Source organism: Hyla sarda, chromosome 8, assembly GCF_029499605.1.
Source record: "Hyla sarda isolate aHylSar1 chromosome 8, aHylSar1.hap1, whole genome shotgun sequence".
Lineage (NCBI taxonomy): Eukaryota > Metazoa > Chordata > Amphibia > Anura > Hylidae > Hyla > Hyla sarda.
In genome coordinates, this window is record NC_079196.1 from 186,364,440 (window position 1) to 186,377,449 (window position 13,010).

Here is a 13,010-nt window from a genome sequence, read left to right on the forward strand (position 1 = left end):
AACATACAGTACACTTCAGCCTGCTATAGCTCCCAATCACAGTGAGACCCTGTGTGATCTAAACTTTGAACATTTCTGAATGCTTTTGACTTAATTTAACCAGTAGGTTATTGTCTGATCATACATTCCTTTAAAACAACTGAAACTAAACAGATAAAATATCTGGAGACTCTCAAAGATGTATATCAAACACTGTAGTCTGAGGTGACAGAGCAAAAAATGTAACATATACCCTGCCACCTAAGCCATCACTGGAGTTGCGCTTGAATATTGAACATATTGTTAGTCCTGACTGATTTTTATTTATTTATGTTTTTTTATGTACTTAAGGACAAGGTGTATTCTGCAGTCTTGAAACAATGCTACAAAATGTATAAGGTAAGCAATCTACATACAGCTCCGTCTATTAACACTTTACTGTTCAGAGACATTGAAGGAGACATATCATATCCTCTGCAGCGGAAAGGTTGACCAGTTGCCCATAGCAACCAATCACATTGCTTCTTTAATTATTATGAAGGCCTTTGAAAAATAAAAACAATCTGGTTGCTATGGGCAACTGGTCAACTCATTGTGTAGTGGCCATGCTGGTTTACAATGGGATACAGTAAATTGGCATGGCCACTGCACAATGACTTGAGCCAACTGCTTCAGTCCACGATAAATGTATACGTGTAACCACAGCTTTGCCAACAGCTGATAGGCCATCAATGTAAAAGTACTGGGAAAAAACCTTTTGGGGGAGGGTCACACGGAGCGCATCCACAGCGAATGTCATGCTGCGGGTGCGCCAACGGCAGTCACAGTAGCTAGCTCCCTGCTGCGACCGGGTAGCTCTGTTTGTCTGCTTATAGTGGCAGATTTCCAGCTTTAAACACAGTGCCTGCTCATAGCAAATGCACAGTGGGAAATCCGACGCTACAAACTGACACACAGAGCTACCCGGCCGCAGGCAGGAGCTCGCTCTTGTGACCCTACCCTTAAAAATAGTAAAATACGATGCAGATGCGCCCTGTGTGACCCTACTCTGAAAGGGTTTTCCTTTCTCAGAAATTTTTTATTGGTGGGTGTTGAACCACTTGGAATTACTTTTCTTCTAATGAAATGCTATCACCTGTTGATGATAACCCCTTTTTAAAGAAGACAGGGAGCGAAAACCCCTCTGTCTTCAAGGCCATCATCTAAATGTGGCTCTGTGACCTGCAGTTTTTCTGTTGGGTATCATTGCCATTTGATATGAGAAAGATGGCTAGACCGGCAGTCCCTACAGGACCTTGGAGGGTTATAGGTGTCACATGCTGGCTGTGAAATCTGTTTCCAAGCAAAAATCTAAAAATATGTGACCCATTTTCAGCAGACCAGAATATATTAGAAATTCTTCAATAACAAGCCAGACTCCATAATGAATAATCACAGAGAGTCTGATCTGCATGTATTGGTAGAAGCTTATCTAAGCACTCCTGCCATGTTGTAATCAAATGGTGAGGATAGTATATCTATTGTAAAGCCAACATTTCATCAGAATTGCCATATGATTGCTTGATAAAGCTGTAGGGTTATAACATGGATTTAAAGGGAACCCATCATGAGATTTTACCATATGTAATCTGTGGCTGTAATCGCACCCTGTCAGTGTGATTGACAGCCTAAGCACGGCCTATGTCATTGCTCTGTTTTATCTGCTAAGGAAGCAGAGCGGTGTCAAGGTGTCAGTCACCCTGAGGATGCGTAATTACAGCCAAAGCAGCGGAACTAGGTAAGTATGGCTCCCGCCCAGGGGACTACTTACAGCGCCGGCAGGGGAGACCTTCTAACGTCATATCCTCACCATCTCTGTGGGTAGGGATGGTGAGGAAATGCCACACATTAAATGGTTAAATCTCATGACAGGTTCCCTTTGATCATTTAGTGAGTATTAATATTAATGGAGATATCTCATGATAAAAAACTTATCCCCCATCAGCAGGATCCCCTGGAGCGATGTGGGCCGCCATGCCCCCTTTATATATTTCTATGGGATAGTTGAACAGCTGAAGAGGGGGCATCGCAGCCCTCGCTTCGGGCAGGGGTCGTGACGCTCCACTCCAGGGGAGAGCTGGGGCTCCATACAGGGGCTCCATTGGGGATAAGTTTTATCCATGAGACTACTCCTTTTAATGGATTGAATGTGCACTGTTGTAAAGGACAAAATTGAGCATATTTTTTTCTGCACAGTATAAATTATTATGCTTGCTATCTCGCCTTACTCCTCTCCCACCTCCCTTTTATTTATTCCTATTTACCTCTTGACTTTGCCTCTGCTGTAATCACATGACTTAGTGTCCCTGGCTTGTTCAGATTTTTGTCTCTCTGCATCTGCTCCATTAGGGTACGTTCACACTGCTGTATTCCCGTAGAATTCCGCGTAGTGAACAGTACCATCAGTGTGAATGGGTCTTCCACGAGACCCGTTGACACTGCTGAAATTGTTAGCTGCGAAGAAAGAACAGGTTCATTCGCGAGTACTGCATAGCCGTCAATGCTGACGGCGCAATGCCCCGCGATCCTACAGCCGAAGAATTTTGTTGATCAGTGAGGGTCTTAATACTCAGACTCTGGCCAATCCAAACTTTTGACATCTTTTTACAACAGTTTAAAAGTTTATTCTAATTACAAGGACATTTTAACTAGCAGGTCATCTATACAGTGACTCAAAACAGCTTGTAATTCCCTGTTTCGGTGAGATCTCAACTTGTTTTGGCTGCAGCTGTATCTCTCTCTGCTCCTGGAGCTGACCTAAACGGGGAGAAAGTAAAGGCCTGCAGTAATTTTTCCCAGTTTTTCTTTGTGTTTGCCAAATAGACCTGAATTCTCCCAGCACGTACACCAGATGTGCCGATCGGGCTCCATTATCAGATTCATTTATGACTTATAAATTCTGACTGCTAGCCTGTTTATTGATGGTGTTTTTGTACTTTACTTGAACTTTGTACTTTGAATAAAATTAATAAAACGTTAATATTTAAAAAAAAAACAATTCTGACTGCTAGTCCCAACGCCATGCTTCTTCATAGAATAGGTGGGGCCCTTATTAAATAGTCAATGGAGGGCTTAAGCTAGTGAATGTCTAGTTTTCATCCCTCTGAGACTTACACTTCGGGTCTATTTGGGAATTTGTTACATAGTGAGACAACCGTTTTAATTCACATTCTGTTACCATTGATGTTATGGTGAGTTTTAAATGCTAAAGTTGTTGCTATTACTGCGTTTTCTTATCTTCCTAAAGGTTGAATTTTTACATGTGTGTGTTTTCTTCCCAATTTTAGCTATTTAATGGCACTTTTAACAAAACTATGGAAGCTGGTGGAGTTACATTGTTAAAAGACAGGCTGGAAAAATTCTTTCTTCGGGTAAATATACTGTATGATGTTTTTTAGGGACATTTTTTGCCTACAAGATGTTTTACTTGAGTTTATGACGTTGTCCTAAATAGGCTTTTGTGACCAGTCAGAGAGACCCACTGTGCACCTTCAAAGGCCCAAATCCTTCTTACTGGATATATGTAAACCTTTAATTATTCTAACTTAAAGGTGTTTTGGATATTGCCTTTTGAAGGTTTGGCTGTGTTAACACCACATTTCAAAGATATGTTGGAGGAATATGCCAACAACCTGTCAAAAACATATACCAAGGTATACTGACAGTGAGCCACAGTTATTTGGCCCAAATAGCACAAGATTTTTGGAAGCTTAAACCAGCAATCTAATTGGTTTCAATGGGCAACTTCTCTACTCTTGATAAATAGCGAGTAACAAAGACAAGAGGACACAGAATAAGATTTCTAGACCTTACGTCTCTTGGGTTGTGTATTGTAACTCATTCCTGCATTCTTCTTTCCCCAGTATTTACAGACATTGCACTTACAGTCGTGTGACCTGCTCGATGTGTTTGGCGGCATCAGTTTTTTTCCGTTAGATAAGATGACGTATCTGAAAATCCAGTCGTTCATAAACAGAGTGGAGGAAAGCCTTAGTCTTGTGAAGTATACAGCGTTCTTGTACAATGACCAACTCATCTGGTAGGTGTCTGTGTGCCATGTCTACATCCACCTTTTATGACTACATTTTGTGAACTCTGTGCTGATCCTGGGTTACTGCCTGTATTACTGTCCAGAGCTGCATTTAATATTGACAGGCTTTAGAGCTGAAATCTCCCAGCATTTATGAGCTACTTGCCAACTGCCCATTGACTTTAAACATCTGGGTGTTCAGCATTTAACTCTGCAAGGACATTTTAAAACCTCCTTTGCAGAGTTTTGCTACAAAAAGCAGTCTGGGCAGTGGCAGCTGGACCCTCCAGAGAAAAATACACGGTATACATAGCACTCTATGACCCCTGTGTATATAGCTCAGCAGGACCCGTAAAGCTTCTTTCTTTCTATCCCAGCAATCATGTGATCTTCAGGTCATTGCCCTAGCTGGTGGTAATCTCCAGATTTGGCCTGTCTCCTACCACAAATCACTCTGGCCCCCACTTTTCAAGACAGACTGGTCTCAACAGTGATGGCCCGCCCAGCTGATCACCAGGTGAAGTAGGGACCAGAGCGACCAGCGGTAAAAGGGCCCTGTTCTGTAGATTGCGGGAGGTCCCAGTGGTCTGACCCCCCCCCCCCCCGCGATAAGACACTTTTTCCCTATCCTGTTGATAGGGGGATATGTTTCATTAGCTGGATAACTCCATTTAATATGGTTATACACATTAGATATGTGTTGGCTGATATCACTGGGATCAGTGGACCATATAATGTGTATGGCTGCTTTCCTTCTTTTTCCCAAACGGTGGATATTGTGGGAGAGAAGGCTCGGGGACTTTGGATGTCCAGTTCCTGTTGCGTTTGTACTGGAAAGATGAGCTACCTTTCAGCTGTTTACCTGGTAGGTAGCTTATGTGTGTGGGCATCTTTACTGTGTCTGGTGATTAACATCTTGGGAATTGCTATTTCCTCAGCAGACACTAATACATAGTACAATGTGAAAAATGACACCACCTGTTAGGTTGTGCTCTCAGAGGGTTGATGTTGGTTTCCAATGGCACCCAGAAGGATAATGCATTGCTGCTCTAGGGCTATAATGCAGGTTATATCACTTTTATGTAATATGCAGCCTGTGTTTTGCTAACAGACTTGTAGTGTATTGCTGGACACTGACCTGCTGTGTTATCAGAATTGCTACCAAGTGATCTAAAAGCAAATGGCTAATAGAAAACATATATTTCTCTATCGGCTCCATTGGGGGACACAGACCGTGGGTGTATGCTGCTGTCTCTAGGAGGTGTGACACTATGGCAACAAGAAAGTCGGCTCCTCCTAGCAGGATATACCCGCCTCCAGGCCTGGAGGTAATCAGTTTAAGCTTAGTGTCTGAAGGAGGTGGACATGGTCTGTAATTCTCCAGACCAGGTCTTCAGATTTTTTGTTTTCCTAGTATAGGGACGTGTTAGTTTTTTATTCCTTTTTCTTTCCTGTTTTCAGGTGGGGACTCAGGAACTCCGGTTCCCTGTTTCCCCATTGCGAGTAAAGGGGCACAGACATGTGTTTACCCCCCTTGCCGACAGTCAGCGCCTGGGTTGGTACCTCATGGGTCCGGGTCCCCCTATTCCCTGCTCGCCTCGCTCGCGCATAGCAGCCAGGTGTGATGCAGGTGATAAAAGCTGACTGAAGACTTCACTGAAGACTCCATTAGGTAAGTTCTTTTGACTGAGGTAAGTACTTTCCCCTTTTCTCCTTATGTGCGGACTTGCAACCTCTGGAAACCCCCTGTTTTTGGCTCACCTTTTCAGGTTATGGGGCTGGCTTATACAGGGGCTGGACTTTTATTCTGGGGGAGCAGTGGCATTTTAGGGGGCATGGACTTGCAACATCTGGAGACCCACTTTTTGTGGCCCACTTTTCAGGGTCCAAAGAGCCTATGTTAGGGGCTCTATTTTTTATTCTAAAAAAGGGGGAGCAATGGCAGAATGTATGGGTTACTTTATTATGCACGTGTGTGTGAGCGTGTTCTACTATGCGGTTTACAGCCGCGGCGCATATTATGTGGCTGACAGCCGCGGCGCTTGTACTTTCAGGAGCATGTAGCACCGACTTGCATTCACTTTTGGCAGCAGATGGCTGCCGACGGATATGTATATCGCCCGCTCACTTCCCCGCAGGCGCATATACGGCTAACATATGCGCTTGGGGCAAGGAGCGGGTGCCATTACTGTGTTTCTTCCCGGCAAATCGCCCTCCAATCAGCGCTGTGCGTGCGATTCAGGTGGTAGGGGCCAATATAAGACAGTGCCCCTGCTCCAGGAACGCCCCTCTCAGGCTATTCGCTTGCTCCTCTCTGTCTGCATAGAGCGTTGTCTCTTCTCAGCAGGGACAGAGTGTTACAGTGTTGGGGTTAAAATCTTTCAGCTCTCATGTAGATGTGGGTGTCCCCCCCATGGGTCTGCTCCCCCCCCCCCCCCGTGTCATCTAATCACAGACTTTGCTCCTCCAGAGGACGTTCCCGGAATCGCCGCTCTGCCTCGCCGGAGCCGCGTACCCGGTCAGGGTTGCCCCCCTTCAGGGCTGCCTCCATGCGTTCACATTCTCCTGGTGAACTGGCAGATGAGGCTTCCGAATCGGCATCTGACTCAGAGGACCGCTCGGATACAGTTGAAACGGTGAACTCATTGGTTGCGGCCATAAGAGACACCTTTCACTTAGAGGACCCAGGATCTTCTGACGTGACTCCTGAAGTATCCTTTCATCGTGTTCAACCAGCACCTCAAGGGTTCAGCTCTCACGCTGAATTTCACATCCTTCTGGAATCTGCATGGAAACATCCGGACAAGAGGTTCTCTGGAATGAAGAGGGTTCAAGTGCGTTACTCATTTGCCAAGGACCTTACCTCCCCTCTCTTGGTGGGTCCATCAATTTCCCGCCGCTCTAGGCTGCTACACTGCCTCTGAAGCAGCAGACTCTTCTCTGCTTCCCACCTTCGCCTCTGCATGGGGGTCCAAGGCCCTTTCGGTGTGGTGCTCAAAACTGTCAGACGGGATCCCCCCCCCCCCAGAGTATCTATTTTGTTTTGGTTCTCCAATGCTCTAAAGCTGGGGGCTTTCTGTGCTCAACTACCATGCAGTCAGTCCGTTGTACTTCCTTTGCTGTGGGTCTCCTAGGGGCCCTCCTCCTCCATGTGACTTAGGGTGCGGGATGCGGATGCTGCCTCCAAAAGGTCTCTTACCGAGTTTCCTTTTACTGGTACCCGTCTTTTTGACGGGCGTCTTGACGAGATTATCTCTGAGGCGACGGGGGGGTTAGAGTTACTTGTTGCCTCAAAATAAGGCTCGCTTTTCTTCCCAGGGGAGGTCCTCTTCCTTTCGGACTTTTGGCCCCAATAAGGGGTCTGGACAGGCGCCTTCGGGGGACAAGAGGTCTCCCTCGTTCCGGGCACGTCCGTCTTGTAAGTCGGACACCAACCGTTCCGGCCGTTTTGTGACCAAATCAGGTAACCGCAATACCACTTCCGCATGGTGTGAAGCCACCACCCGCAGGTTTTTCTCGGGTGGGAGGTCGTCTCTTACTTTTTCGAGACCGCTGGACCATACACATTCAGGAAGTCCCGAGCTCCCCGGTCTCCTTCTCTGGCGAAGCAGTTTCGGGAGGCCCTCCAGTCCCTGCCCAGGGAGTCATTGTCCCAGTTTCTCCAGGGGAATGTTTTCGGGCTTGTTTATTCCAATTTTTTTGTGGTCCCCAAGGAAGGCGGTTCTGTGTGACCGATTCTGGACCTCAAGCATCTCACCGTCATCTTCTCCACCACTTCCGAATGGAATCTCTCCGTTCGGTAATGGCATCCATGGAACAAGGGGAGTTTCTTTCTTCGTTGGTCATCAAGGATGCCTACCTCCATATTCCAATATTTCCCGACCATCAGCGGTACCTCCGCTTTGCGGTTCCGGAGGGCATTTTCAATTCATAGCCCTCTCTTTTGATATGGCCTCGGCTCCTCAATTCTTTACAAGATCCTTGCGCCAGTAATAGCCCTGTTGCAGTCGAGAGGAGTCTCAATGATCCCTTTCCTGGAAGACCTTCTCATCTAGGTTCCCACCAGAGTCCAGACTCTGGAGAATGTGGATCTCACGCTCTAGATCCTGAATAGTTTCGGGTGGATGGTCAACCGTGACAAGTCTGTCCTCTCTCCCGCCCAGTCTCTGATTTTTCTTGGGACTTCAATTCAGCTCTGCCTCTGCCCAAACTTGCCTTCCGACGGACAAACGTCTGACGCTCCTGTCAGGAGTACGCTCTCTCCGGGCCCAGGCCCCAGTTTCCATCCGCAATTACATGAAAGTCTTGGGTCGGATGGTAGCGGCCATGGAAGCCGTACCCTTTGCCCAGTTTCGTTACCATCTCTTTCAACTGGCGATTCTCTCTTGATGGGACATACCTCCTCTGTCTCTCGATCGCAAGATCACTCTCCTTCGTCGGATCCGTCAGTCTCTGCTCTGGTGGCTCCGCTCCCCCCTTCTTCTTCAGGGGCGATCATTTCTTCCCCTCCACTGGCAGGTGGTGACAACGGATGGCAGTCTGTCGGGCTGGGGCGGTGTGTTCAGGGTCTGGACGGTTCAAGGCCTCTGGTCTCCCCGGGAAGCCCTTCTTCTGATAAACATCTTGGGAATGAGGGTGATTCTTCTTTTGTCTTCTTGTTTGGGAGTCCCTGCTTCAGTTCCGCCCTGTCCGCGTCCTGTCTGACAACGCCACGGCCGTAGCGTACATAAATCGGCAAGTTGGCACTCGCTGCTCGGCAGCCATGGCCGAGGTGACAAAGGATTTTCTTCTGGGCGGAAAACAAGGTTCCGGCCATTTGGCGATTCACATTTCGGGTGTGCTCTTCTGGGAAGCGGATTTCCTTAGCCGGTCCTCGGTCAACCCCGGAGAGTGGTCCCTGCATCCAGAGGTCTTCGCGCAGATCTGCGACCTCTGGGGCATTCCAGACGTGGACCTCTTCGCGTCGGCACAATCGGAAGATTCTTCAATTTTGTCAATGTTCCGGGACCCCCTGGCTCTAGCCGTGGACGACCTAGTGATTCCTTGGGCGGGGTTTGCTCTGCCATTATCGGTTCCCTCCCCTTCCGCTCCTTCCCAGGGTTCTGAGGAAGCCCAAAGCGGAGGACATTCCTGCCATACTGGTAGCTCCAGTTTGGCCCCGTAGGTCGTGGTACGCCGAGGGGGTCAGGCTCCTGGACGACACTGCGCCTTCCACTTCGTTCGGACCTGCTGTCTCAAGGTCCTCTTTACCACCCCATTTTACAGTCTCTTTTTTTTTTACGGCGTGGCAGTTGAGACCGCGGTTTTGAGAACCCATGGTTCTCTTCCCAAGTCATTCGCATTAGGTTCAGGGCTCGCAAGCTTTCCTCGGCGAAAATTTACCACCGTACCTGACGGTCTTATTTTTGTTGGTGTGAAGCTCAGGTTTTGTCTCCTGTTACCTTTTCTGTTCCCCGTCTTCTTGCAGTCGGGATTGGGACTGGGGTTGTCTTTCAGATCACTTAAGGGTCAGGTTTTGGCCTTTTCTATTCCTTTCCAGCATCCTCTGGCTTCTAATTCTCATGTCCGGACCTTCCTTCAAGGAGTGGCGCATGCTGCCCCTCATCGGTCACCTTTTCCCCCTTGGGACTTGAATCTGGTTCTGAGTGTCCTCCAAGGTGAACCTTTTGAACCCCTTAGGGAAGGTGTCCCTGCGCCACTTTTCTTGGAAAATGGCGTTTCTTGTTGCTATCACCTCCATTCGGAGGGTGTCTGAATTGGCAGCTCTCTTCTGCCGTTCTCCATTTCTGGTGATTCACCAGGACAAGGTTGTCTTCCAACCAGATCCTTCCTTTTTGTCTAAGGTTGTTTAGGCCTTTCATCTCAATGAGGACATTGTTCTTCTGTCCTTTTGTCCCGCTCCTTCTCATCCTAAGGAGCATTTACTCCACAAACTGGATGTGGTTTGGGCTGTTAGGTATTACCTCTCTATCTCCTCTTCGTTTCACCAGTGCGATTCCTTTTTTGTCCTTACGGAAGGTCGTCGTAAGGGACAGCCTGCTTCCAAGGCCACCACTTCTCGGTGGATCCGGTCTGCCATTTTGGAAGCCTATCGCTGTAGGGGGAAGATTCCTCCCTTCAGGGTTGTGGCTCATTCTACCTGCAGATTGCAAGGCGGCTACTTGGTCGTCTTTGCACGCTTTCTCGAGGTTCTACCGGGTTCATACCTTCGCATTGGCTGATGCTAGTCTGGGCCGTAAACTGCTGCAGGCGGCAGTGGAACAGCCGTCTGCCTGACTATCTGCCCACACAAGGGACGGCTTTGGTACGTCCCACGGTCTGTGTCCCCCAATGGAGCCGATAGAGAAAAGGAGATTTTTTAACACTTACCGTAAAATCTTTCTCGAAGGATCCATTGGGGGACACAGCTCCCGCCATTTTGGGTTTCTCTTTGGTTCTCTGTCCGAGGGTGTGTTCAGTTATATATTTTCTTCTGTTCTTGGACAGTTCGTGTTTTTTCCTTGACCTGTCGGTCCTCTCCTATTGCTCTAGTACTTAAACTGATTACCTCAGGGCCTGGAGGCAGGTATATCCTGCTGGGAGGAGCTGACTTTCTTGTTGCCATAGTGTCACACCTCCTAGAGACAGCAGCATACACCCACGGTCTGTGTCCCCCAATGGATCCTTTGAGCAAGAGATTTTACGGTAAGTGTTAAAAAATCTCCTTATTTTACATTGTGAATAGTCCTCATACATATATTAACCAATTCTCCTGGGAGAGTGGCATATCTTGAGCATATTGCTTTCTCTAAGGTCAACAGCCCTTTACCTTGTAGGGACATCTCTAACTATCAGGGTCTCCACGTACTGAACAAGAACTCAGTCACTGAGAGAAAGTCTCTGTAGACACTGTTCCATAAAGTAGGTTATTTAAGATCGGTCCCTTTAAGTAAAGGTTGTTATTATTGCAGGGGAACCAGCAGGGGGAGCAGGTTGATTATGTTGCGCCAGTCTCCTGCTTGGTAAAGGGCCGGTCATGGTCACCATCTCCAATATAACTTCACAGCAGTAGGTCTGCATATATAGCACCACCTGCGGCTGATCAAAATAGAAATAACAGCCTGTTTGTACCCATCTCATCTACACGGGTCATGTGTCCCATTTCTGCAAAGGGATAAAATGCAGTAATAATTTATGACTAGGTGTAAATTGGTGTGAAAGGAGAGAGCAGGGTAGATGCGTGTCTTATCAGCTTCTAGCATTGTATCTTGTTTGCAGAGTGGCCGGGTGCATCTGTCAGCCTTACCCTCCAAGTCCAATATATTACAGCTCATTAATAGTACAGGGAATAGGTGTAGGTTACGGATGACTTCTGCAGGATGACATCATTGCAGGCTAAAGTATAAGAGTTTGGTCACTGCTAGACTACATCCATCATGGCCCTACAGCTTGGTGCTAGCAGATCCTTTGTGTGCTGCTTGTCTTTAGACTGGCTTGTCAAATTATTTTTTTTTTTTTCATCACCATACAGAAAAGTAGTCTAACTATGTCAACCGGTTCTCAAAATGTAGTAATCTGCAGGTCCCCAAGCACCGGAGAAGTGGGAGTTCTGCTTAGGGGAAAAGGACGCATGATGTCATACCAGTTAAACCGTTCTCACTATACTTGTTAAGCATCTCCTTAGAGCCAATTTATAACGTCACGGTCACTTTAAAAAGCTTTTGACATGTCAGACGTTTTGATTGGTGGGAGTCTGGGTCGAAGAAAGTCGAAGGATGGGAGAGCAGCGCTTAGCTGAGGGATTCTCCTGCTTCAATCTGGTGATCAAACATGGTCTGAACACCCAGATCGTGACTGATATCTTTTGACATCCAAAGCAACAAAAACTTCCACATAGTATGCTAGTGAGGTTCAAGTAATGATATGGGCGTGCTGCATCCCAAAGTTCCATATGACTACTTGAGCTACATTAGAATACTGTGCAAGAAACTTTGAAAACTTGATTTCTAAACAATCATGGACGGGCAGAAGAAAAAACTGACATGGGGAGAACTTATTTTACCCTATATAATGTGTGGTCACCAGTCATATAGGGTAAAACCTAGTGACAGGTTCCCTTTAACGAATGTTAGGAAATTGCATGTGATAGATCCCTAAATGGTTTTATGTTAACACTGAGAGTTATTTATAACACATATGTCTGAGTACTGTGGCATAGGACAATGAATCCACTATTTGGGAAGCTATTCAGTAGATCGCAGGGTGTCCCAGTGATCGGACTCCCTGAGATCTCCAGCCAGGCGCCCCAGCACTCTGCATGAAAGGAGCTATGTTGAACACAGCAGGAAGCGGTGGCCGACACGTCCCCTCCATGTATCTCTATGGGAGAGGTGGATATACAAAGATTGTGTATCTCCGGTTCTCCCTTAGAGATACATAGAGGGGGCGTGTTTACCATCACTTCATGTGGGGATCCGCAGTCTCCCTTGCATGGAGTGGAGATTGCTCCGTGCATGAGGAGAGTTGGGCACCGGGCATCAGATTGTCGGACCCCCCTGCAATCAAACATTTATTCTCTATCCAAAGGATAAATTGTCTTGCGTCACAGTACTTCTTTAGTGTGCGTTCACACATACAGGATCCTGCACAGATTTGATGCACAGGATTTGTAACTGCAGATTAGAATCTGTGCTCAGTCATTTAGTTTACATTGAAATCTGCAGCAGAAAATCCAGCGCATCAAATCTGCGTATATGTGAACGTACCCTAAAGGTATTTTCCATAGTTTGCAGAGAATAGTTGTGGCATTAATTGTCCCACAGAGCAACAATTCAAGTAATCTTGCAGCATGGCCTGAAATGGCTGAGATTTTATCTTTTTTTTTTTTTTTTCCCCTCCATTGACCTTATTTGAATCAGTTTTTGTTTGCAGGGAAACACTGGACTCACTTGTGCAGACTTTTTGCTCTTCCGCAGCAGGAACC

The 13,010-nt window shown here is 46.9% G+C and overlaps 1 protein-coding gene across 2 annotated transcripts in view; it reads left to right on the forward strand.

The window, feature by feature from the left end:
• Nucleotides 1-13,010, forward strand: part of CCZ1 (CCZ1 homolog, vacuolar protein trafficking and biogenesis associated) — a 69,121-nt gene that overhangs the window by 24,598 nt on the left and 31,513 nt on the right. For both annotated transcript variants that reach the window (XM_056534626.1, XM_056534625.1), the window contains exons 6-8: nt 331-378; nt 3,306-3,389; nt 3,882-4,057. In XM_056534626.1, coding sequence (XP_056390601.1) covers nt 331-378; nt 3,306-3,389; nt 3,882-4,057 — 308 coding nt within the window. The remainder of the gene's footprint in view (nt 1-330; nt 379-3,305; nt 3,390-3,881; nt 4,058-13,010) is intronic.